A 27,637-nucleotide genomic window follows, 5' to 3' on the forward strand; every position below is an offset into this window, starting at 1 on the left:
ACTCCGGGGAAGAAGCAAAGTCAGTAATGTGCATTAATGAGACATGAATTCATACAGAAGAGAGAGAAGAGGAAAGAGGAGCTCAGTCTAAGAAGTCCCCCAGCAGTCTAGGCCTATAGCAGCATACGTATATAGGGGCTGGTCCAAGGCAAGCCTGAGCCAGCCCTAACTATAAACCTGAGCCAGCCCTAACTATAAACCTGAGCCAGCCCTAACTATAAACCTGAGCCAGCCCTAACTATAAACCTGAACCAGCCCTAACTATCACCCTGAGCCAGCCCAAACTATAAACCTGAGCCAGCCCTAACTATAAACCTGAGCCAGCCCTAACTATAAACCTGAACCAGCCCTAACTATCACCCTGATCCAGCCCTAACTATAAACCTGAGCCAGCCCTAACTATAAACCTGAGCCAGCCCTAACTATAAACCTGAGCCAGCCCTAACTATAAACCTGAGCCAGCCCTAACTATAAACCTGAACCAGCCCTAACTATAAACCTGAACCAGCCCTAACTATCACCCTGAGCCAGCCCAAACTATAAACCTGAGCCAGCCCTAACTATCACCCTGAGCCAGCCCAAACTATAAACCTGAGCCAGCCCTAACTATAAACCTGAACCAGCCCTAACTATAAACCTGAACCAGCCCTAACTATCACCCTGAGCCAGCCCTAACTATAAACCTGAGCCAGCCCTAACTATAAACCTGAGCCAGCCCTAACTATAAACCTGAGCCAGCCCTAACTATAAACCTGAACCAGCCCTAACTATCACCCTGATCCAGCCCAAACTATAAACCTGAGCCAGCCCTAACTATAAACCTGAGCCAGCCCTAACTATAAACCTGAGCCAGCCCTAACTATAAACCTGAGCCAGCCCTAACTATAAACCTGAACCAGCCCTAACTATCACCCTGAGCCAGCCCAAACTATAAACCTGAGCCAGCCCTAACTATAAACCTGAACCAGCCCTAACTATCACCCTGAGCCAGCCCTAACTATAAACCTGAGCCAGCCCTAACTATCACCCTGAGCCAGCCCAAACTATAAACCTGAGCCAGCCCAAACTATAAACCTGAGCCAGCCCTAACTATAAACCTGAGCCAGCCCAAACTATAAACCTGAGCCAGCCCTAGCTATAGACCTGAGCCAGCCCAAACTATAAACCTGAGCCAGCCCTAACTATAAACCTGAGCCAGCCCTAACTATAAACCTGAGCCAGCCCTAACTATAAACCTGATCCAGCCCTAACTATAAACCTGAACCAGCCCTAACTATCACCCTGAGCCAGCCCAAACTATAAACCTGAGCCAGCCCTAACTTTAAACCTGAGCCAGCCCTAACTATAAACCTGAACCAGCCCTAACTATAAACCTGAACCAGCCCTAACTATAAACCTGAACCAGACCTAACTATAGACCTGATCCAGCCCTAACTTTAAACCTGAGCCAGCCCTAACTATAAACCTGAACCAGCCCTAACTATAAACCTGAACCAGCCCTAACTATAAACCTGAACCAGCCCTAACTATAAACCTGAACCAGCCCTAACTATAAACCTGAGCCAGCCCCAACTAAAGGTGTTATCAACAAGTGAAGTCTTAAGCCTAGACTTAAATGAGGTGAGTGTGTCTGAAACTGGAAGCTGGTTCCACAGAAGAGGAGCTTGATAACTGAAGGCTCTGGATCCCATCCTACTTTTTAAGACTCTAGGAACCACAAGTAACCCTGAATTCAGGGAGCGCAGCTCTATGATAATATGGTTCTATAAGCTCTTTAAGATATGATGGTGCTGACCAATGAGGGCTTTGTAGGTGAGCAGAAGGATTTTAAATTATATTCTATATTGTACAGGGAGTCAGTGCAGAGAAGCTAATACAGGAGTAATATGATCTCTTTTCTGCTGCGTGCTACGCCATTCTGGATCCAGTGGATTAAGAGACCTATTAGAGCAGCCTGATAAATAATTGCAGTAATCTAGTCTTGAAGTAACAAATGCATGAAATCATTTTTCTACCTCGTTTTGAGACAACATGTGACTGAGTTTTGCAAGTTAAATTGGTGAAAAAAGGCAGTCAATGAAGTTTGTTCATGTGAGAGTGAAAGGACATATCCTGATCAAAGATAGAGATTATTTATGGTGGTGCTGGATGCCAGGGCAATGCCATACAGAGTAATACAGAGATGCCTTTCTGGCAGAAATACTCAAATACTCTGTCTCTCTAGGCTTTAAAACATTACTACTCCCCTGCTCATTTTCGTTATACTGCAAGACCTCACCTCATTGAGTCTGTGACTTGCGATAAGTCGGTTTATACGAAAAATTGCCCATTACAATGGTTGCAATGGCAACGGTACACATAAAATTGCTTTGATATAAATGAGACTGTCCATTCTACTCCAATTCTATTTCTATGCTTTCACTTATCAATATAAGTTCTTTGTCTGAGCACAACTTCCAGAGGGAGTCATAACGGCTGAAGCCTTGTTTGATTCCATCGACTGCTGCACAGAAACGCTAGGATTTCTGGATCCTGTTCATTCCTTGAAAAAGTTTCCGAGTATGCTTACGCAAAGACGCTGTCAGTCTGGACGGCGCCATGAGATAACCAGTGTGCACTGAAAGCATGCGTGGGCGGCCCGGCTATGTTAACACAGCAAGTAAAGCTTGAATAACAACAAACACAGGAGACATCTCTTTCCCAGTGTAAGGCTCCATGGCGTCATGTGACGGACCCGGAGGTTTTACATGGTCTGTAAATGTTCTAAATCACTAACATGTTCGAAATAACTAACAATGTTGAAATTGAGAAATTTGAACTTATTTTTTACAACTAAAATTACATGTTTGTACTGAAAAAAGGTACCGTTGATTACACGATACAGGTTCCAAATATTAACAGTACCCAACCTTACCAATATACATATATTGTATCATATTTTTATTTCTCAGGATAAGCAGGATTTTACTGTTGGCCATCACTTATTTTAAACAACAAACTATTGATCATCTTCACTACTAGTGCAGTGCCCATTTAATTAAAACCTGCCTGTTCAGAACAGTGTGGCTGCATCAGACCTTCCAACTCTGGACAAATTTGAGTACCACTTTGGAGACGTGAATCATTGCGGTCAGCACAATGAATTACTGTACGTAATTTATACATCATTCATCAGTTTCAGCATTTTGTGAGGCTGTGGTGGGTGGACATTAACATGCTCCCCTGGGAGAAAATGTTGTACAATTCTAAGATATATGCATCAATCTTGTCACTCTGAGGGTGAAATTAAGAGGCTGGATCTATGGATAAGTGTGTACTCTTGTAAACGACTTTGTGTTTCAGCAGCAGTGGAATGAAACTTTGCATTTAGGCCACACAAGCACTTTGGGGCTTGTGATTCACTTGAGTATTAGTACTGAACCAACACGTAAAGGACTCAAAAACAGACTGAGGAGGAGGCAGGTCAGTAGTTAATGAAAACACTTTACCTAAGTAAGGTTTGTTACACATGTGATCAGTCTGGATGGGCAAAAGTCCAAAATCACTCGGCTGAGGCAAAGTCGAAAAAACCCAAAACAGGACAAACACGAGAGACTAACACTGGGACAGAGAACAGACATGCTGGAGCGCTAACTAGGAGGGGAAAGACAAACTGGAACAAAGGGGAGCACACAGAATAAATACACAAGGAGTGAAGGGTAATCTGGAGCAGGCGAAGCCAATCAAGGTGGGACTCTGAAAAGGACAGGAACAGGTAAATGCCAAAATAAAACAGGACATGAGATGTGTTATGTAACTTTATACTTCTACTAAACTGCATCTCAGAGGGAAATAGTTTTTACTTCACTACATTCAGACGACAATATTAGTTACTAGCTAATTTGCTGATTTACATTTGTAATACAAAATATAAATACACTGATAAACAACCATGTATTGTTAAGTAGTATATAATCATTAAGTATATAAAGTAGTTAGCTCCACCTTTAAGAGCTGAAACTTTAAAGTGATTAATGAGCATTAATGCATTAAGAAATATGATCCAATGATATAATTTAACTCTCTGAAAATTGAATATGCTTACTTTTGGTACTTTAAAGGTGCACTGCGTAGGATTTGGCAGCCTCTAGCAGTGCGGCCACAGATGGCAACCACTGTGGCCGTCACCCTTTACCCAGACCTCGCTGCTTCCCGGGTCTCTCTGCATGGAGGGATGGGGCTCCCAGGGCTTTAGGGGTCTGCGGCGATGTCGACCCTGTCACGTTTACCATGCTTTGAGAGTGACTTCTTGGCCATATCTTCACCATTCATATCTAAACAACCAATGTGTTTATGGTTAAATTGTTTACAAGAGCATAGTGGTGGAAGAAGCTGTAGGATCTTTTATTTCAAGTTACTTTTAACTGGTCTCAATTTAATACTGCCGCCTCTATATTACTTCATAAGTAAACGAGACCATCAGTTAGAAAATTGGCTATTTCTGTAGTTATTCTTCACGCCTGTCATTGCTGCCATCTGGTCGGATTCTTCACAAAATCAGATGAAATCATGCAGCTTCACCAGAACTCCTTCAGTTCAGACTCCAGCAGGTCCTCCAGCAGCAAAAAGCCCACAGCAGACAGACCCACAACTGGCTTTGCTGCCTTTTCTAAAGGTACTCTGGTGCTCGGGAACTCTCCGGGAACTCTACCACTTTTGTCTACAAGGACCATCAATATCAACACAGAATGAGTGTAAAAATACTCTGTTACAAATAAAAGTACAGTCAAATTCCTGCATTCAAACAAGTCATACCAGCACACTTTGATGTCAAAATGCATGCAAGCTGGGAAAAAACGTGTTAGTTACAGGTTGGCAGGTCTGAATGCTGGCAGCTTTCTCCAGAACCGCTGGACCGGACCAAAGGAAGCACTGTGTGCCCGAAGTGCAGCACTCCAATTATCAAGGACTGGACTGTTGCTTCGGCCGGCCTGTCGGAGGTCATTGAGACTGTGGGAGGCCTTGAGCAGTCAGAGATTATTTATTTGGCGGGGGGGGGGGGGGGGTTGTTGTTTACATTTCCAAAGCAGGACTTTTACGTGTACCAGTTTTTTTTACAGTGTGGTATAGGTACCTCTTCTTAAAAGACCTGAATCCACCACAAATTCATGATATGAAAATGTGAGTTTGTTCAGGAGCAATTCATTGTTCATTAAGAGTTGTTTAAAGAAACACAGAACTGGACTCTGATCTGTTTATTAACTACAGTGTATTGATCATTTTAAATGACTACATAAAATGGAACTTCACAAGCTTTGACTCATGAATTTCGGGAGAAATACTGAGGTCATAGAACCAGCTGATGTGACACTGAATCAGTTAAATGTCATTTAACAAGGAAGCAGCAATAATAACGATTAGTACTTCTTAATAAATGATAAATGAGTTTGAAATACTGTTTTAGCGAAGGGAAGGATCTGATTGGTTGGTCCATGTTAGCATAATGCCAACGGGCAGCAGGTACAGGTATAAAAAGTCTGTAATTTAATAAAAGAAAATATTTTGTATGTGTTTTTACTATTATTAATGAGCAAACTCAAACTTGTGTTGTGAAAAGAATACCTATGAGCACATTGTAGAAGACTGACTAAAGGCTATTAAAGGGTTAAGTATATCTCTATGTTTCTTATGCGGTGGTAAGCGTCAGTCATTTATACGTAGCACTGGATTCATTCTGTTCTATACAGGCCGGAGGATAATCCACCTAAAGCATTTGATCCATTTATTTGATTTCATGTAGAATATTTAAAAGTGCGAACACTTAATAAAGTTGAAGGATTTCACATCGCATAGTTTAGGCATTACTGTTATGACAGCAGAGCAAGCAATAAAGTCAAAGTTCAAGGTAAATCAACTTCAGTCAGACTCATCACATGTCCCAACACAAGAGCCTGTATCATCCACCCTCACCGCTTAAGAAGCCTTAACTAAATAAATTCATAATATAATGTATCATTAATTATTCCAGTGTTTGCGCCCATTAGCGAATTTATTCACGATCAGTTGTGGGAGAGTGGCAGAAATATGAGTTTATAACAGTTGTAAATTCTGTTCATTATTTGTTTATTTATTTAATTAGCTCTCCTTAAATTGATCGCTGAAGGAAACAAGCCAATACGTCACAGCTTTTACTTTGAAGGCAAGCCGTCTTTGTTTCAGGCTCTTCACTTCCTTTACTCAATTTTCTTTATTCAAATTGGATAATGGACTAAGCTGACGTTTAAGTGAACGGATTTGCACATCTTCATTCAATGTGACATGAACACAGGAAGTCTTAACTGTTTAAGCAGCATCAGCTATCGAAGAACAAACTCACAAGCATCACAATACATTTGCAACAACACAAGTAGACCCATGACATCAGTTAGCATCCCTAATCTGACATTGTTAAATTATACTTTTTGTGTGTGAAAATATGAATTTAGAAGTAACCTGTTACTAAAGGTGCTATATACATAAGTTATTATTAAAAGGTGTCAGATAAATGTGGTGGAGTTGAAGTAGAAAGTGGCATGAGAAGTACTTGTAATTGAACCCTTTCATACAGTACATGAGTGAACGTACCAGATCCAACAGACTCAAACTTCAGACAGAAACACGTCCTCCCCATTCCTTCAGTGACACAGAGGTCATTTACCCCCCACACCTCTGCTATAAAAGTAAAACTCTTTAACAACCAAATGTTACAGCGCTGTGAGTGTGTGTGACCGATGAGTCACTGAAGCTCACAAACAGAAAAGACAAGGTTACTGCAAAGCTGTCTAAACAGTAACCAAGTAGCAGGGTCAAAGACCTGGCACTGAACAGTCTGAACTTTGTTTGAAATGCTGCACAGTTCCTTTGTGAAAGTTAGTGTCTCTTTGATATCACGTGAAGGTGGTACAAATACATATCAACTCACAGGACAGAAAGGCCTAAGTTCTACCTGAGACCACTTCACATCTTTGCTTCCTGTCAGACACGTTCCTCATTAATAAATAACTACATTTTATGTCCAGTATAATCTCCGTGTTTATGATGGCAGTTTGTCACATTCAGTGTTTCAGGCTCCTCCCCATGAACTTTGGAAAGCCTTTTTTTAGGCCGTCAGGGGTTCTCTTCTTCTCATCTCAGCTCCAGACAGAACATCAGAGAAGTGAGTACACATTCAAATGACTAACTATGTAGTTCTAAATTCATTGTAGAACATAACACATTCATATACAAACAGCACAGCAATGGGTTCGATGATTGACTCTGTATGTGGTGTTTTACTGTTTGTGAAGCTGCACTGTTACAGGAGATGGTTGAGGTTTCAGTCACAGCATGTTAACCTTTGTGGGGTCATGTGATTTCACAGCAGATAAATAATGTTTCATTTGTGGTTTCTTATTGTTTCCCTCTCACGGTGTGCAGTGTATGTCTATGGTATGTTCTGGTGTGATGTGGTGAGCTCAGGCTTGGGGAGTAATGGATTACATGGGAAAGCATTGCGCAATTAGGTACAAAAACAAGTTCCCGTATTCCGTTACAGATGCAGAAAAAAAGACACTCAGATTAACATACATTTGGTAAAAATGGTCCATTCAATTGATTAGTTAAAAGGCACACTACAATCTAATAAGTCTGGGAAAACAGTGTTTGACTCTAGAATGTGTTTAAAAACTAAAACATTTAAACACAAAAAGAAACTTTACAAAATAATGTTTTATGTGGCAATGTAGAAGTAAATAATCTACCTTGCCAGACTGGAACACAGTCCCCTCCCCCAGTTGAAGACATGCATGTGACTGGATCTATTTATAAAGAACCATGTTGATATTGTTTTAAGGGGACTAAAAACCTCTCTGTTCTGCGTAAACTGGTCCAAAGCAAGCACTCCAGTTTTAGTCCCTCATCAAACATGAAGAATCTAACAAATAACACGTTTTTAACAATTATCTCACAAAGCTTTAATTTAATACTACTAAAATGAACATATCATGGTCCTACACTTTCACCAGTGAAATCATGCGTTTAAAGATATTTATTAAAAAGAGCCTAAATCAGTCACCAGAGGCTGGCAGCTGCTCTCTCCCCGCTCTATAGACTCTGACCCTCTGCCTGGGTCCTAATGCTAGACCTTCTGTTACCTGCCGTCCCACACATACAAAACCATTTCCTTTTCTATTTATTTGAATATTTAGTATTCTATATGTAATGGAAAGTAATCAGATTATATTACTTTTATATAGAGATACTTGGATAAGTTTACTGAATACATTTTTTAACAGGTAATTAATTAAAGTAACTCTCCCAACCTTGGGCCTTCAATGCTCTTGCATGGTAGCGGATGTATTATGATATGAAACTGCTCTGTGGTCATTGTAGCATTACGCTACAATGATTGTCAGCCCATAGCAAAGAAAACGCTGTGCAACAGATCACCATGCATTATTTAGAGATCTCCAACAATAGAGTCGTAATAATTCACATTCAAATTCAGCCAATCTAGAATCTCATTGAACAATACTTGAGTCTGTTTTGAAGCTAAATACGAAAACGATTCACTGCCATCATGTCACCTCGTAGAAATGAGCCCCGTTCCTCAGGTAGCTTTGAATGGAAAGCTTGACATTTCAGTGATTTTTAAAAACAATGCTTTATCCTCTTCAGATATGGTTGGTGCCTGGATCTTATTGTTTCCTCTCCTGTTAGGTAAGTCTGTGCATCATTCAGAACTGATTTATACACTAACAACAATGAATCTAAACCTGTCACTCTCTCAACATCTGCAGGGGCGAGGGCATTCATGATCCACAACACCCAGAGCAGCCTGTGTCTGGAGGAATCTGCAGCTACAGGTGAAGTCCTGCTGAAGAACTGCAACCTGGACTCAGAGTCTCAGCAGTGGATCTGGATTGATCAGGACATGCTGATGTGTGTTGAGTCATCCAGATGTTTGTCAGCCCTGCAGAGAGAGCCTGTTCAGGCTCGGTCCTGCCGGGGGTCGGAGGTAGATGTGACGGGGTTGTTGTGGGACTGTGACAGGGGCAGACTGATCAACAGGAACACCTCTATGCTGCTGTCAATAGATGGCTGGCATCTGGTTCTCACCCATGACAGCAAACTCTCAAAGTGGAAATCTCTGGATGAAGGGGACATCTGCCAGGAAAAGCTCAGTAAGTCAGTGAGGAGTAAAGGAACAGAGATGTCTGTGTCTGGCAGGCACTTCTGATTTTTATATTCCATATTTGTATGAAAGGTTTCTAGACTGACGTGAGTTAGAGATCTGTGCATTCACATGCAGTCAGACGACGGTGGGAGAAGCATTTTACTTAAACCTGCAATAACTGATTTCTTTTGTCCACTTGTTTGCAGCAGAAACACGTAGGGAACACAACGACGACATAAGTTAATATGTTGTCAACCTTTTAAGTTGATATGTTGAACTTGTAAGCAAACAGCTGCTTATTTACACATTTACATTACAGATCGTCTTTGTGTTTGTGTCCACCTGATCAATGTAGGTCCAATGTTCTCTCTCTTTTAGCTCTGGTTTTGGTCTCCACCAACTTCTGAGGAAACATCTGTCTCTTTAGCAGCTAAATGCTCCACTATGTTCACCAGCTAGTCTCTAACTGTCTGTCTGCTGTTTGCTGCTGAGCAGGTAGTGAACGTTGTCTTTTTAAAGCATTTGATAACAGCTGGAATCAATGCTAAGCAGTGAGTGAGAGGTAGTGTTGTGTTTACAGCTAGATCTTCTTCCCCCGGGTGGCCAACAGTAGGAATGAATGCAGCCTTAACTGGCTTGCTTAAAGGGGCAAACTTGTAGCCGTCTCATTGGCCTGACATTGATGATTTGAAAACAGTGTCGATTCTTAAAGAATGGTATGGAATGATGAAAATGATTGGGTGATTTGGTTTTACTGACTTAAGCTTCAAAAGCCAGAAGAACTGGTAAAAGGTTCTAATTCACTAACTGTAGTATGAGATTGCAAGAAATTGTTTACAGAATATGAAACTGAAGCTGTTTTGACAGAAACTGTTGCATTTACAGTACATGTGTTTGACATTATGCAAATAATCAGTCTTGGTTGAACCAAATGTTTCGGAGACATCACTTAGCATAAGACTGATGATAATAAAAGTTAGCTTTAGTATAATATTTGTCATACGGCTTGTGATCTATGCATCCAGGATCCAGGAGGGCATCTGATGATCTTGAAGAGTTTGAGGCTGCAGAGGAGCAGACAGGTGATGCGGCGGCCATGACGGATGAACAGAGAGAATACCTGCGCTGGTACTATCGCACTGAGGACCGTAAGTGCTGCTGCTGCTCCGTCCACAAAGTTCCATCAAAATTGGGCCAGTTTTTTTTCCTTTATTTTGCTGAGAAACAGAACAACAAAGCAAACAGAAAACATGAGCTCCTTGGTGGAGGTAATAAGTCCTTAAAAGTGCAGCTGATTACATCAATCTGTCTGATGTGGTGTCTTTTTGTCTCACTGTGGTGCGTCGAGCTGCGATTGGCTCATTACTGCCCCTTGAGGTATTTGGTTGGGAAGAACTGCAGTTGGGGTGGATATTATTTTCAACTAATGGCTACAAGGAGCAACAATGTGCCCATTCCACACTTTATTAAAAACTCAAACGTAAGACTTAAGCTTCATCAGAAACATTTTTTTAAATATATATTTTCACTATACAAGAGAAAAGATGAAGGATGAAGACCAACTGATTGATTTAGCAAATGCTTGTCTGGTTAACGTCCACATCTCCGTTGAAGAGCAGCAGACAGACACTTCCCTAAGCGAACATCTGGGTCTTTCTCCACACATCAGATGAGACAGAAACAAACAGCGCTACGTCACCACCATTTCATTTTCACTAGAAAGAGAAGAATATCTATATTCTTCAAAAACACTTCAACAGCCAATTAACATTTTGGGATGCTGTGATTTAAATAAAGGTTATTTTTATGTGTTGTCAGTTTCATAAACAAATAAAATCATTTTCTACCTTGTTACAGCCCGGCTCATTCTGGGAAAAGGAAGTAACAGGTTACAATGTTATTTATTTTAAATTAGGAGCTCTTTTGTTGAACATGAGAAAACAAAGGTAACAAAAGGAGCAACAGGGCTAAGAGAGCTGTTTCCAAATCAAAGAAACTAATAAAACCAAAAGAGATTCTAAAAAAGTTGGTCTTCAACTTATCTAAAACCAAAACTAATGAAAGTAAAGACTTTAAAAAAAAAACAGCACAAGCTGTTCCTAGTGTTTTAAAGTGTCTGTGGGACAATAGTGTGTCGTATACCTGCAACTAAAGAATCTCACTAGTACCTCCTACAAAATAACATCAGGACAGCTCCACGTTAGTCTGGAAGGGTTTTGTGGCGTGCTCGATTAACTCGAGGCCAGTCTGGGTCCAGTCTTTATGCTCTTCCTCAAAGCCTTCCTTCTCTTGATTGTGTGGGACCAATCAGGTCCTTGGCTGGAGGAGCACCTGGATTAATCAGCGGAGAGTCTCCACATCCGCAGTTTACCTGAAAAGGCAATCATACAAGGCCAGAGCATAGAGAGGGAGCGACCCTAACATACATACGTATGAAGACATATAGAATTAATCTCCTTTAACAATAATTTGTGCCCAGTACATTTTTTCGACAAAAAAGTTAAATTACCTTGTTAGAAATTCTTTGAATTACATAATGTCCATCTCATCTATGTTAACATTGGGAATATCTGATTTTGTACATATTGTTCAGTGTAGAGTTTGACCTGGTGTCATCCTGGCTTCTATCACAGAGCTCCATGTAGCACGTTTCTGAGACAAGGACAAGATGAGCGCCACATAACCAGGATACATTCAGTAATTGCCTCTGGCAGCCTCTTGCTGTTGTTTTCTAACATTAATTGTTAAGTGCTAAACTAATATTATATGAGCTGTATGTTTAGCAGTCTTCTTCCTGTTACAGCAACCATATGGACCTTCGTGCTGCTGGGACTGGCCTTCGTCTGCCTTCTTGTTGGTTTTCTGCTGCTGGGAATGGGAGCCATGGCCAGCAAGTATGCAATGACATTTTCATAGCAACACTTGTCTAATATTGATATTTTATAGACTGTTGGTTGACATAGTTTCTGTCTTTTCCCTCAGGAGCAGAAAGAAGATTGCAAAGTACAAGGCAGCTGCTGATGTGGCTCAGAAAAGTGAGGAGCTGCGGCTCATTTTACCGCTTAGAGATGACAGCAGCAGCAAAGCATCACCGTCACTTGAAAGGCCAATGACGGGAAACAACGGGGATGTGAGCGAGCTCAAAGCAGGAAACATCGTGGTCACATGGAAGGACGGCAACACGTCCTGCCTGTACTCTGATCCCCCAGCAGAGGAGGAGAAACGGGAGGAGGATCAGGAGGAGAAACAGGAGGAGCTGTCTGCTGATGAGGCAGTGAAGACGATGGAGTGAAGAGTCTAACAGCAGGTGTGAATAATGTCAGCCTGTAACACAGCATGCTCCTCTAGAGGCAGCAGTTAGCAGCTTCCATCTCATATAGCTGTTCCCCACCCACTGCTCCACCTCGTGATGCTAACAGTGTGTACAACTTTGATGGACTGCTAATATGAAGTTACAAAGCATTAAGTCTGCAAAACCTGCTGACTCTCCACATTCACAGCAGCCCGACAGTCCAACAGATTAATTAATCCCTGAAAAGGTTATGTCCACATTCAATGGGAAGGTCGAAAAAGATCCAAAACATTCCATCAGTTTAAATGTAGGCACAACGTTAAAGGGACATACCGTATGAGTAACAGAATTTTGTCACATGAGGAAGGTTGTTTATGCCTTTGGCTAAAACTAAAATACTACATGATAAACGGTGTATTTACATGCAACCTTTTGTTTCCAAAAAATGAGCAATTTTAAATAATAAAAGTAATTTTCTATTCATGGTATTCCAGTGTTTCCCACCGAATTAGATTCTACCTGAAGCGGTAGCGGACTAGGGGGTGGGGTTTGAGGTCATACCGTGTGTATATGATGAGCGTGAGACATATTTTATACCTTACCTTTATGCTGTTTTGTTGTTAGCTACTGCTGCTGTGTGAGACAGCCAGCCAAGTAGAAGCTGTGCTAACATTTGAAACAAATGAGATACTTTGTGTTCATTTGGAAGCTTTAGGTCTTCAGTCTTTATGCTAAGCTGCGCTAACTCTACTGTAGCGCGCGGTGCCCCCGCACGCTTTCTTAATTTAATTAATATCAAAAAAATTAAATTTCTTAAAAAAAATTTTTTTGCAAAAAAAAAATGTATTTATCAAAAAATAAAAAGTAATAAACAAATTAGGAGGCCTTTTGTTTGAAACGAACAGAAGTGAAACGAGGATCCCTCAGTAGTGTGTGCGCGAACTGAGAGGACCTCGCCGGCGACGGGCAGACCCGAGCTGCCGCCGGGGTGACCACGGATCCACGGGACTCGTGCCCCGATGTCCGGTCGCCCCCTGTGAGCGCCCCTGGTGCAGCGACAGACTGCGTGAAGGGGGAGAGAGGCAGAGTTCAGTTCTCTCTCTATGTGACTCGCTCACCTGACCTGAGGGAGAGGGGCTACCGCGCACTTCTCCCTAATTTGCCTCGATTGCCTCCGCTTAAGAGAAACTTATCCCGGTAGCCAATTGCACCAAATAGTAATAAATCATCGTTTGCTTTCTTTTCAGAATCGCCAAACATTGATATACTCAATAGTATAATCTGTCGCTCGGATAGCCGTCGGTTTTTCAAAGTCTTTAAAATTTTTATTTCCCTGCTCAGAGCCCAACAGGTATAAAGCTCTGTCAAACTCACGGTCGTTCTTTGGGACCGGTTTGAAGCGGGACTTCCCCGAGTCTCTCTTAACTATAGAAACGGATGTTAGTTTGTGTAGGTGTGTGCGCATAAAGTATGCATCAGTCGTGTGCCGTAATGGAGCTCCGTCAACTTACCACAGGGGCTGGGAGATCTCCCCCTCAGAGGGGACTTCTCCTCTCTGATTTCCCAAAACAGATGAAGAAAAAGAGTCGGCCGAAAAAAGTTAAAATGTTACTTATTTATTTCTCTTCAATTCAAAGAGAAAAATCGATTAACGTAAAAATATAAAAATCAAAAAAGAATTTAAAAATCCCTGTACTCAGTGAGCATGCTGTTTTCAAATGTCCAGAGATTTGTAAGAATTTAAAGTTTAACCCCAACTACTGCCTCGATCCTTTAAAACCGAGAATATTTATACTCTCACAACACCGGGGGAAAGTAACCCCCCCTTTCTTGGTGCCTCTGTGGGTCATGCCATGGACATGGTAACCACCCTTAAATTTAGTCGTGATGTATGACACCCCTTGCTCACTGGTTGATAATAACATTCAGATACATATACATCAGCGTTCCAACAGGTTACAGGGATACAGGATAATACACACAATACATGATATAAAACATAATACACCTTTTTTGCTCAGCATAAGATTAATACCAGGGTATTCTCATATATATGGTTGACAAGCTAAAGGGTTAATGTGTTGCATCCTGTGTGAAACTATGTTGTAAGCGTGTGAAAACATTACATCACCCTGTTCTGTCCCCTGGAAAGTACCTATTCAGCAAAAAAAAAAAAATTTGACTAATTGATAAAACAACTGAGATCAGAAGGACTGATGAGGCGAGTAATCGACTAAGAAGGGGCAGACATTTCTCAGTGTGCACTATATTGATCGAGAAAGAGTTTGCATCTGCAAACATCAATATTAAATCACTAAATAATTGGATGAAAGTGCTGTTTCTGACGACTCATTGAATGTGTAGCTCCCTCAGCTCTGTTGAGACTGACTTGGAAAGCCTCTTTTCAAATACCGCTTGTTGATCTGTTAATGTATTTAAGGATTATAATCTATCGCATATCTGATTCTACATTACTTGAAAAGCTGTGTTGATACAAAGCTAGGACAGTGAAAAGAAGGAGAATCAGAGAGCAGTGACCCTCTGTCACCTTCAGATGGTGTGCCTCATGTCCACTCTCACCAGTCTCTGCCAGTCTTCTTCTGGGGTTTTCCCTCCGTCAGCTCCCTTTAGTCTAGTCCCTTTTTTTTATCATAACCCTCTGGATTAATGAGGGAAATTGTTGTCTACATAATCATTTCATAATCTATTTTAATATTGTTTTTCATCAAAGACAATTTACTGCAATCAGAAAAGTGTATTCATGCATAAGAGTATATAGTGACAATAGTTTACTTTGTAGCTAAGATTGTTGTTGCAGGAAATGAGATCATCTCCGTACCGAGCGAGCTGTAGCAGAAGAAAGGAAGATAAAAGTAGACAAGCAGAAATTTCACCTAGCAAACCTTTCATCTAACAGCTGTTCTGACACACAATACCAATCAGAGAGCTTATGTGTCTGATTATTCAAGATGAAGATTCAAAGATGCTGACGGGAGGGAGGCTGTCTTCATTGTGAATGCACACCCTGTAGGCTTGTCTGCAAATCTAAAAAACACTATATTCAAAAAGGGCATGAAACATGAATGTCTTGGCACTGGTATTGCCCAAATATATTAGAAAAAACCACTTCTGATTTAAAAAAACAGATATGACCAGGTTATTTTCATATCTTGCTAGCAAGCCGGCATGTTGGAGTGACGTTGCATATGTAACCCGGTTCATTGGTCTCCAGCGGTGGACGGTCAGACAGTCAAGATGTTGGGCTGAAAAAGTAAGATATTGTTCCAAAAGTAATTTATTTTGCATAATGTTATTTTCGTGATGGCTACCAAATATTTTTTACACCTTTTCAGGTTGATATAGAAGAAAATTGCAGCGACATTAAACGGTGTTAATCCCACCATTATGATAAGGAGGTCCTTGAGAAAAGCTTAAAGACACTACAGAAATGGTGCTGACGATATACGGCGGGTCGCACCTCAGTCTTGGGGGATCTGTTCTCTGTTTCAAACGGACTGTTCTGTCCATGGCATTAACCAAATCATTTTTACTTCCAGGTGCAACACAACAGTGGCCGTTCTTTTGTCTTCTTTTGTCCAAATGAAAAGAGCGTGTCACTGCAAGTCGCCCCCAGGTGTTCAGTTGTGTTGAGATGTGGTGTATTGTCAAGACCATATTATGATTCTCAAGACTTGGATGGACATGAAACTATTCAAATCATCAGATCATCTGTGACTCAGTGGGTAGAGTGGGTCGTCCTTTAACCACAGGGCTGGCTCAAGTACATGTCTGTACACTCACTGTATAGCTGTTCATATTATTGTGTCCACCCCCTGTGCAGCAGGGTCTTTCACAGAGTCAGTGGTCCCAGTGGAGGGTGTCAGGGGGTGTCAGAAGATCTTGAAACCTTTCAGCAGGGTGAGTGTGGCGGCCCTCCGTTTGCTCTGGGCTCTGGACGTCTTCACGGTGACCAGCTTGGCGGTGGCGGGGGCCGGCAGCTCCTTGTAGCAGGGGGTGGTGAAGGAGGGGACACCGAGCAGCGCTTTGTCCTCGCTGACGTAGACGGCCGGTACCAGACAGCCGCGCCTCCCACCGCGCCTCGCCCTCCTCACCGCCTCGTAGAAGACTTGCTGCACAGAGAGGAAGTCCAGAGAGGCCGACACCTCAAAGAACAAGCAGCCGAAACGAGACGCCAGCAGCTCACCGTCACACTGACTCACCTGCCTGAGAGAGAATAGTCTACTGAAACCTGATCACTTGTGTCACAACTGAGGAAAGTTTACACGGATGAAGCACTCTGTATCAATTGTTTCCCAGACCGTGAATCCTACTGACCTTATTGTTTTGAAAAATCACATACTCATAAATGACATGTATCAGTATTGGTATCGTTAAATAGGAAACGGTTGAAAGGTGTACTCAGTTGAGTGCAGGTCTCTGCCAGGTGTCCCCCACTGTGTCTGTGCTGTAAAGCCTTTTACTCATCGTCAAAAACAATTAACGGGTATACAACAAGTAGCATTATACAAGCAATGGGCTTGAAGTTGTCGTATAATACGCTTCATACAATCGTGCTAAAACATAAAGGTATCCTCACTAAGCTGTCTACGGCGAGAGACAGCAGTGTGTGCACTGGTAGTTCCGTTAGCCGTTAGCTGTTAGCCAAACACACAGTCCAAAACAATAACAGTGTGCAAACTGTTTTTTGCCCCACACACGAACGAACATACACAGTATAACCTCTCACTGGACTTCTGCCTGGACGAGATCAAATGTATCTGTTTCCTATCAAATTAGAAATGTTCAGACTGAAATATGGAACAACTATTGGATGGATTGCGATAAACTTTGTTCCTGTCAGGATGAATAGTAACAACTTTGGTGATCCTCTGACTTTTCATCATTTTATTTTCTGACCAAAAAAACAATAACATTGCCATCATGACAATGTTGTGGCAGATGTTAGCATGCTAAACTAATGCGGTGAACTCGGTTAGCTTATTTCATCAGACAAGAAAGTCAACATCAGACTGATGCTGTGTCTCAATTTGTGTATTTCTGTACTTAAACTTGCTATTCTGATTGCATAAGTGCGTTCACACTAACAGGTATGGCAACATGCAGTGCACTATGAGTACCTGGATGGTCAGAAAGTTGCTTGTGGAACGCTGGATACTTCTCACCCTCAACATTTACCATCTTTGCTACGTCACGGAAGAAAGGGACCACCAACCCATCTCAGACTGAACATTTTAAGAGAGTTGCGACCAAGGAAGCTGCAGCAGTGAAACAAATTACAAATTATACAAATTGAACTAATACATGTTTTTTTTCTTAAGTACCATTATACTGGAGTCAAACAGAAAGCATTATTGGGTTCATTTGTCTGGGTTGATCTCGAGCTGATCTAAGAGCTTGTGGTAAGAACATAACAGCAGTGTGCTATTTGAGACAACACTACCCTGTTGAATATTACACACTAGACAAGTGAGTTCAAAGTGTGCACAGTGTACTGAACACTATCCAGATCCCTCGACCTCCACACCCTGACTTCAAATATTGAATTACTGATTTAGTCTTTTTCTCCAATTTGTCTGGTGGAATGAAGACATCTTAGTTAAAAACAATCTGTCCTGTTTTTTGTTATTGAACTCAGTATCAAACCTACGCCAGAGTACTGAGCTTTAAGTGCGGGGACAACTCTGTGACATTCATGATTCCGGACTCATTTGGACCTCTGCAGCAAGGGAATACGCTGTTGTTGCCAGTCAGCTGTGCTGCTGAGTCAGCTCATGTTTGTTTAATTCAGCAGTTCGTTTTCTTTACAGATGTCTGAAAGAAGCCTAAGAGTCGATCTAAGAGAGATCCTCAGGAGCGGATTTGGAGCTTAACGTATACAGACCTCACAGAGCAGCAGGCATGGCGCTATTCCTGTCAAGGTTTGAATTCTCCACATTGTTCACTGCTTGCCCTTTAAAGTACTTACAGACCCTTTGACCGTATGTAAACAATGATATGTAAGTATGAGCATGCAGTTTGGCAAAGTATGACGGTTTACCTTACCTTGTAAAGCTATGCAAAAACATTAACCAGCAAAGATGGCAAATGGAACCTAAACAAATTGACAGATCCGTGTTCTATTTGTGAGTGGGTACAGTACACGGGCAAGTGGCCCAATATTTAGTTGCCAGATACATGTATTGGGTGGAGAAAATGAGCGTGTAACATTACTACACCAGCGAGACATTACAAACTACAAGTCCCCAGATGCTTCAGTCCGTTATCTGTGTTCATGTACAGAACTTCAACCATGACACAGACTCAGAGGTTTGACTTTGTTCAGTTTTAAAATGGGCGCTACAAACAGTCCGGTGGTAGCCAACACGTTTAAAAGCTTGCAGCCACAGGTGTTTTGGTTTAATGAGTGACCGTGTTAACTGGTGGCTCTCAGCCAAATGCATTGTGGTTGCTCGTAGTGACAGCAGCTGTTGAGAGAACATGTAGAGGACCTCGTAAAAGCCTTTAATCAATTTTTAAATACATATTGATCGGGTTTATTATCTCCAACCATTTACTTAAGTTACTACGAGCATCCACCGACGCATTCAGCTGCAAGTCACTAGTTAACACGGTCACTCGCTAAACTGAAACACCTGCATCTCTGAAACGGTCGTAATTCTGACAGAGTTCTGTAGAACTTGACTCTGTTGATTCTGAAAAGTAGACATTTTGATGCTGTTAACAGTTTTAGTTCAACGTTTAAAGCGTTCTATCTCATCTGGATGGCTGGGGCCACTTCCGTTGCCACCATGCACACATTGTTGATGATAAAAGGATCTGTACAAGTAGTTAAGTGTTGAAAAGACAAAATGAAGTAGAAAGCTCCCAGAGAGCACATTCAGCATACCTCCCTCAGAACTAAACAATCTGCACATTAGGGCCGAGCCTTTCCGCAGCCAAAAACATGTTCAATGTGTGTCCTGCAGCACAGTGCACACATTTTGGTTGGATTGTCACATTCTAGTTCTTATGTTTATCATATTATTTTTACAGGACACAGACACACACACACACAGATACCAGCCTGTATCTGTCCATGTCCAGCTTGTTCCCCAGTAGGATGATGGGAGTTTGTGGGTTGAAGGTTTTGTTGTGCAGGGCGAGGGTCTGCAGGTACAGCTGGCAGCCTTTGAAGCTCTCCATGTTGTTGATGCTGTAGACGACGAGGAAGGCGCTGGCCCACGACAGATAACGCTCACTATTCACTGGACCCTCCTGTACACACACAGAAACCAAGAACTCACACTGCACACTCCTCTTCTCTTACTGGGCTGCTCTGTCATTCGTAAAACAAAGGTTTCAACTGTGTCATAAAGGAACCCACTCTGAATGATATCAGCCGATTGAATGAGCGTTGTCAGTGGCTATCAGCCTCATAGATATGGGTTAGAAAGGGCCTGCTACACCTGTAGGTTCAGAAGGCGGCTATCGTCTCAATCACCGATACGAATACAAGAAGACGACGTCAACCCCTAGAGGCTATAGTAATAATGACGGGAGAACAGGACAAAGTCAGGAATGTAGTATCAGCAGAGAAGTCTGTGTCAGGAGGAAGTGATGGTGGACGGGCAGGTCAAGCTATCTGTGAGCCACAGCCACCCAGACCCCCATCCTGTCCTGAACCTCACCATTAGTTCTGCTGCCTCAATCAGTGTTTCTCAAATGTAGGTACAAGTTACTCAAGGGGTACTTTGGAGTGTCGCAGTGGGTACGTGAGTTTTGTTTTGTTTCATTTTTTTGATTCATGCATAATTATAGCATAATTCCTAAAATAATTATGCTATGATAAAAAGAAGTTTGATAAAACACATTTTATATTCAATAATGCTATTTTCAATCCTTAAAGGAACAGTGAGTAACATTTAGGGGGATTTAATTTCAGAACTGGAATATAATATTCATATGTTTACATTAGTGTACAGTCACCTGAAACTAAGAATCATTTATATCTACTCTACATACAGCAGGGAGCGGATCCTGTCAGTGTCCGATCCGTCCCAGCAGCTCGATCCGATTCTGCACATGTGCGGGCGCACCTACCCAGTATGCCATGCAGGAAGACCTGCCTCTGATTGGCTACTGGCTGCTAAACGCTAACATTAGCCTAGCTATGTTGCTAACTGGTAATTGGAACCAGACAGGCCTGGCAGGAGCGATGTATCCACGGCAGCTCACGTTTTTTGTTCCCGTAGTCTGAAGGGAGGCTTCCTGGTCCAAACAATGGTTTTGTTTTGTTTTTTAGAAATTCCGTATGCTTTTTCATTATTCTGATACCACTTCTGATAGTATTTGAGGCGAGAAATCAACTCCGTAGATTTAGAATATGATACAATGCTTTGTAAAAACTCCTGTTCAACAAGCATAAACATGTAAACAAACTCAATCTGCTCTCTGCAGTCTCATCATCACTGCTGTTTAAGCACCAAGGATCGGACAAAAGCTCTCTGTGTGTAGTCCAACTGTTCAGCTCAGTCTGTTCTTGTCTCTGCTGGATGAGACAAAGTAGGAGGACAGAAGACAGGAGGACATGAAGACAGAGGACATGAAGACAGGAGGACAGAAGACAGGAGGACAGAAGACAGGAGGACATGAAGACAGGAGGACATGAAGACAGAGGACATGAAGACAGGAGGACAGAAGACAGGAGGACATGAAGACAGAGGACATGAAGACAGGAGGACAGAAGACAGGAGGACAGAAGACAGGAGGACATGAAGACAGAGGACATGAAGACAGGAGGACAAAAGACAGGAGGACAGAAGACAGAGGACATGAAGACAGGAGGACATGAAGACAGGAGGACATGAAGACAGGAGGACAGAAGACAGGAGGCCATGAAGACAGGAGGCCATGAAGACAGGAGGACATGAAGACAGGAGGACAGAAGACAGGAGGACATGAAGACAGAGGACATGAAGACAGGAGGCCATGAAGACAGGAGGACATGAAGACAGGAGGACATGAAGACAGAGGATATGAAGACAGGAGGACATGAAGACAGAGGACATGAAGACAGGAGGACATGAAGACAGAGGACATGAAGACAGGAGGACAGAAGACAGGAGGACAGAAGACAGGAGGACATGAAGACAGAGGACATGAAGACAGGAGGACAGAAGACAGGAGGACAGAAGACAGGAGGACAGAAGACAGAGGACATGAAGACAGGAGGACATGAAGACAGGAGGACATGAAGACAGGAGGACAGAAGACAGGAGGCCATGAAGACAGGAGGCCATGAAGACAGGAGGACATGAAGACAGGAGGACAGAAGACAGGAGGCCATGAAGACAGAGGACATGAAGACAGGAGGCCATGAAGACAGGAGGCCATGAAGACAGGAGGACATGAAGACAGGAGGACATGAAGACAGAGGACATGAAGACAGGAGGACATGAAGACAGGAGGACATGAAGACAGAGGACATGAAGACAGGAGGACAGAAGACAGGAGGACATGAAGACAGAGGACATGAAGACAGGAGGACAGAAGACAGGAGGACAGAAGACAGGAGGACATGAAGACAGAGGACATGAAGACAGGAGGACAGAAGACAGGAGGACAGAAGACAGGAGGACAGAAGACAGAGGACATGAAGACAGGAGGACATGAAGACAGGAGGACATGAAGACAGGAGGACAGAAGACAGGAGGCCATGAAGACAGGAGGACATGAAGACAGGAGGACAGAAGACAGGAGGACATGAAGACAGAGGACATGAAGACAGGAGGCCATGAAGACAGGAGGACATGAAGACAGGAGGACATGAAGACAGGAGGACAGAAGACAGAGGACATGAAGACAGGAGGACATGAAGACAGGAGGACATGAAGACAGGAGGACAGAAGACAGGAGGCCATGAAGACAGGAGGACATGAAGACAGGAGGACAGAAGACAGGAGGACATGAAGACAGAGGACATGAAGACAGGAGGCCATGAAGACAGGAGGACATGAAGACAGGAGGACATGAAGACAGGAGGACAGAAGACAGGAGGACAGAAGACAGGAGGACATGAAGACAGAGGACATGAAGACAGGAGGACAGAAGACAGGAGGACAGAAGACAGAGGACATGAAGACAGGAGGACATGAAGACAGGAGGACAGAAGACAGGAGGCCATGAAGACAGGAGGCCATGAAGACAGGAGGACATGAAGACAGGAGGACAGAAGACAGGAGGACAGAAGACAGGAGGACATGAAGACAGAGGACATGAAGACAGGAGGCCATGAAGACAGGAGGACATGAAGACAGGAGGACATGAAGACAGAGGATATGAAGACAGGAGGACATGAAGACAGAGGACATGAAGACAGGAGGACATGAAGACAGAGGACATGAAGACAGGAGGACAGAAGACAGGAGGACAGAAGACAGGAGGACATGAAGACAGAGGACATGAAGACAGGAGGACAGAAGACAGGAGGACAGAAGACAGGAGGACAGAAGACAGAGGACATGAAGACAGGAGGACATGAAGACAGGAGGACATGAAGACAGGAGGACAGAAGACAGGAGGCCATGAAGACAGGAGGCCATGAAGACAGGAGGACATGAAGACAGGAGGACAGAAGACAGGAGGCCATGAAGACAGAGGACATGAAGACAGGAGGCCATGAAGACAGGAGGCCATGAAGACAGGAGGACATGAAGACAGGAGGACATGAAGACAGAGGACATGAAGACAGGAGGACATGAAGACAGGAGGACATGAAGACAGAGGACATGAAGACAGGAGGACAGAAGACAGGAGGACATGAAGACAGAGGACATGAAGACAGGAGGACAGAAGACAGGAGGACAGAAGACAGGAGGACATGAAGACAGAGGACATGAAGACAGGAGGACAGAAGACAGGAGGACAGAAGACAGAGGACATGAAGACAGGAGGACATGAAGACAGGAGGACAGAAGACAGGAGGCCATGAAGACAGGAGGACATGAAGACAGGAGGACAGAAGACAGGAGGACATGAAGACAGAGGACATGAAGACAGGAGGCCATGAAGACAGGAGGACATGAAGACAGGAGGACATGAAGACAGGAGGGCATGAAGACAGGAGGACAGAAGACAGGAGGACATGAAGACAGAGGACATGAAGACAGGAGGACAGAAGACAGGAGGACAGAAGACAGGAGGACATGAAGACAGAGGACATGAAGACAGGAGGACAGAAGACAGGAGGACAGAAGACAGGAGGACAGAAGACAGGAGAACATGAAGACAGAGGACAGGAGGCGATGAAGACAGCAGGCCATGAAGACAGGAGGCCATGAAGACAGGAGGTCATGAAGACAGGGGACATGAAGACAGGAGGACATGAAGACAGGAGGACAGAAGACAGGAGGACATGAAGACAGGAGGTCATGAAGACAGGAGGACATGAAGACAGAGGACAGGAGGCGATGAAGACAGCAGGCCATGAAGACAGGAGGCCATGAAGACAGGAGGTCATGAAGACAGGGGACATGAAGACAGGAGGACATGAAGACAGGAGGACAGAAGACAGGAGGACATGAAGACAGGAGGTCATGAAGACAGGAGGACATGAAGACAGGGGACATGAAGACAGAGGACATGAAGACAGGAGGACATGAAGACAGAGGACATGAAGACAGAGGACATGAAGACAGGAGGACAGAAGACAGGAGGACAGGAGGCGATGAAGACAGCAGGCCATGAAGACAGGAGGCCATGAAGACAGGAGGACATGAAGACAGGGGACATGAAGACAGGAGGACATGAAGACAGGAGGACAGAAGACAGGAGGACATGAAGACAGGAGGACTGAAGACAGGAGGACATGAAGACAGGAGGACTGATACTTATTGATGTCTGTGTTCTTCATTCTTTCTAAACTTCACTCAGAAACATTATTTATTTTATTGACATTTTACATTTGTTTCCAGTGAGATATTAATGACTTTATGTAACTTTGTTGTTGTAAACATAACTGTTGCTGCTCTAGAAACAATATTTAGTTAAATCCAAATTATCCTATTCTGAATTTTTTATTATATATATATATGTTTTTAGATACAATAATTGAGTCATGTAGAAGAACAGAGTATTGATGAGAGGAGCTAGTAGTACTAAAATCCTAAAGATAACTCTGTACCTGAAGGCCACCGTAGTTCTCCAACATGTTGGAAAGGGAGGGGGGAGCAGAGGGGTCTGGAGAAGGTTGCAACCTGCAACACACCACTAGATGCCACTAAATATTACACACTGTTCCTTTAGCTGCAGTAAACTGTCGATTTTCCAGTAAACGTGGCCAAAAGTTAGACCAACTTGTTTTAATTCACAACATTAAGTTTGACTTTTACTTTCTCAGCGTGGTGCAGTTTGTCAGAAACTGTCAGAAACCACTCGGCCGATTACATTTGAAATTGGTCATAAAGAACCATAACACTGTTCATACAAATCACTTTACACTAAGGTCAACGTTTTGAAGATATTTCAATATGAATGTATTTGAATATGATCTGGAGTAAAAATGACCTTGTATTGAAAATGGCCTGAATTAATGTTTAATTTGTCTTATTTTGCAAGTGGCATAGTGCACATAAAGGTCTGACACACACAGTCCCAGAATGCCTCTGGGTTACATGAGTGAAGGAAATTTAGAATGAAGTCATGTCCTATAATGTGAAGCTTTATGCTGCGAGGCTTCTGGTTAGTTTTAGTAGTTCTGACACTTGTGTCATTTCTGAATTGTGTGAATTTGCCTATTTGCGGCCATCTTCAGTGAAAACTTTAGTGTCTGTGGTGAACAGTTCCTGTGTTCCACCAGCAGGTGTCAGGCATCGCTCACAGATGGGCCTGAGCTTGGCTTGTCTTCTATTAAGATGTACAGAAAAACACCCTGTTCAAGTCCATAGATCAAACCAAAATCATGACATCACTTCTATTGGACCATGTTTCTTGTGACCGGCTGCTGTTGGATTGCGCTGATATTTTTACTGCAGAAGCACAAACTGATGAAATGACTGTGACCTGAATAAGAGGCCAGATGTTTATTGTGATGGGTTACAAGTCTCTTTTCTTTGTCTTGATGATATTAAACTGAATATCTTTGTACGGTGAGAAAATAAAATCATCTGACAACATTATGTTGGACTCTGCCAACTGCTACCGTGATTTGATTTCTTCTTTTTTAATTTGATGTAGTTTGGAGCCCTTTGTCTGGTTTTCATGGAAACAATAAAGAATAGCATTAAAGCATAATGCAACACAGATGAAGAAGCAGTAGAGAAGATGTGAGTAAAAGCGTTCAGCCTTTCTACCTCCTCACACAGTCAACACAACAGCGTGTTCCTACCTGGTCACAGGTGTCCATCACTCTCACTGTGACAGGCTGCTGGTCCACCTTCTCTTCTGATGAATAGATATCCTCTACACAGCAGCCAATGACACAGAGGACACTATTACATCGTCACAGATACATCCTGATGTGTTCTACAGTGGTGGAAGAAGTACTCAGATCCTTAACTTAAAGTTCACTGTGCAGAATAATGTGTGGACAGAGTTTGTTTTCACATTCATCTGCTGAAGTTTCTCTGAGCTCACCTGGATGTACCTGCAGGATTTATGACATGTTCTCACCCAATCAGGGTCCCGTACCAAACAGCGCTATGTGGAAACGTGGAGCGTCCAGCCCACGAACACTAAGAATGGACTTTTCATTGGAGTAGGGAACATCTTATTAAAAACATATTTCCAGATTCAGAGAAAATGGGTTTTTACATAAAGAAGAAGATGTCATTCTAAGAGGTACTTTTATTCATTTTTGTGGAAAATACTTATAAGACACACATTATTAACAGAGTATGTTATATGTCTTTAAAAATATATCTGGAGGAGATCTTTAAGTAAAGGTACCAATAATACTCTATTACAAGTCCTGCATTCACGATGCTATGTAAAAGTACACAAGTATTCTCAGCAAAGTATCTTAAAGTACCAGGAAATCATGAGATGATTATTGGAGCTGCAAAGAAGAAAAAAACAAGTTCTGCTACAGAAATTGTTCTGCTAATAACTCAAAGTCAACTGAAAGCTGTAGCAGCAGGGACACCACCGGTCTAATGTTTACTAACGTCTTAGATTACATCATTTCTTATCATCTATGTGTTTATCTATACTGTTATTCTGCAAAGTCCCCCATAACTAAAGTTATGTTGTGCAGCAAAAAGTACAATATTTGCATCTAACATATTGTTGAGTAGAAGTATAAAGTTACCTAGATGGAAATACTCAAGTAAAGTACAAGTACCTCAACATTGTACTTCAGTTAATATATACTCTCCACCTCTATTCTCTATGTATTGCTCTTATTAAAATGAAGCAGAGAGATCTCACCTAGATGGGGGTCGTATTCACTGATGAAGCGCTTTGTGAGGAATTTGACGGTCAGTGCTGTAACACAAAGAGAGACAACATGACACAGTGTGACTGACTGAGGGCCTCAGGGGACCGGGGTCAGGGAGGGCCCTGAGAAAACCACTGCTGCATCAACATACACGTTTAACATCAAGACTAAACTCATGAAGCACAAACATAACTGGATGGTGTTCATTTCAAAATAAAAAGGGCTCTATGTAACCGAGCAGAACAACAACTTCCACTGAGAACACTGAATAAAATGAACTGAAATAAAGTTAATCAAGTTAAACCAAGACAACACATTATTCTTATGAAACTGTGCTGCACATGACTGATATATTATTCAAATGATCCAATAAAACAGGAATAATTCACTTATGGTGTTCCTGGTTTTTCAGCTACTTACTTTATCACAACTCATGACTTTGTGATACATTGTGATAAAACAATTGTCAACGGGGGAAAACACAGTTATTATTTACATGAACAATCTGTTTCAGTCAACCTACAGTCTGCAGTAAGGCTACGGTTTCCTAACATTTTCTGCCATGAAGTATTTGCCTGTAAATAACAAGTGAAAGTGGTTTCTGATGGACCTGATTTCCCGCAGCCCATCACACCGAGCAGCACCAGGTTACACTCAGCTGGACTCCTGTCAGGAGCTGCGGCAGAGTTATACGTCTTCCCTTTCCCAAACATCCCCGACATGCTTCTCTTCCAACAGT

General features: G+C 42.5%; 2 protein-coding genes across 2 annotated transcripts; one reads left to right on the plus strand and one right to left on the minus strand.

The window, feature by feature from the left end:
* The first annotated feature begins 8,575 nt into the window (after positions 1–8,575).
* On the plus strand, positions 8,576–12,464 carry LOC142948811 (uncharacterized). The gene is made up of 5 exons (XM_076090921.1): positions 8,576–8,609; positions 8,796–9,179; positions 10,198–10,320; positions 11,976–12,066; positions 12,155–12,464. Exons 1-5 carry the CDS (start codon positions 8,576–8,578, stop codon positions 12,462–12,464), a joined length of 942 nt encoding a protein of 313 aa, XP_075947036.1.
* A 3,890-nt stretch (positions 12,465–16,354) lies between these two features.
* On the minus strand, positions 16,355–27,620 carry rasl12 (RAS-like, family 12). The gene is made up of 5 exons (XM_076090919.1): positions 27,509–27,620; positions 26,889–26,945; positions 25,849–25,922; positions 19,549–19,739; positions 16,355–16,688 (listed from the first exon to the last, which is right to left on the minus strand). The coding sequence occupies exons 1-5, from the start codon at positions 27,618–27,620 to the stop codon at positions 16,355–16,357; spliced, it is 768 nt and encodes a 255-aa protein (XP_075947034.1).
* Positions 27,621–27,637: the final 17 nt, after the last annotated feature.

The sequence above is a fragment of the Anarhichas minor genome, unplaced genomic scaffold (assembly GCF_050575085.1).
Source record: "Anarhichas minor isolate MPS153535 unplaced genomic scaffold, ASM5057508v1 ptg000013l, whole genome shotgun sequence".
Classification (NCBI taxonomy): domain Eukaryota; kingdom Metazoa; phylum Chordata; class Actinopteri; order Perciformes; family Anarhichadidae; genus Anarhichas; species Anarhichas minor.

What these genes read in the sequence shown, in the direction of transcription:
- LOC142948811 (XM_076090921.1), top strand. Translation starts at nt 8,576, where the DNA reads ATGTCACCTCGTAGAAATGAGCCCCGTTCCTCAG. An exon ending in AAATGAGCCCCGTTCCTCAG is followed by an intron (nt 8,610 to 8,795) that starts GTAGCTTTGAAT and finishes CAACATCTGCAG; the next exon opens with GGGCGAGGGCATTCATGATC. An exon ending in CATCTGCCAGGAAAAGCTCA is followed by an intron (nt 9,180 to 10,197) that starts GTAAGTCAGTGA and finishes CTATGCATCCAG; the next exon opens with GATCCAGGAGGGCATCTGAT.
- rasl12 (XM_076090919.1), bottom strand. Translation starts at nt 27,620, where the DNA reads ATGTCGGGGATGTTTGGGAAAGGGAAGACGTATAACTCTGCCGCAGCT. An exon ending in TGATGGACACCTGTGACCAG is followed by an intron (nt 19,740 to 25,848) that starts GTAGGAACACGC and finishes GTGTGTGTACAG; the next exon opens with GAGGGTCCAGTGAATAGTGA. An exon ending in CTGGACATGGACAGATACAG is followed by an intron (nt 16,689 to 19,548) that starts GCTGGTATCTGT and finishes ATTCTCTCTCAG; the next exon opens with GCAGGTGAGTCAGTGTGACG.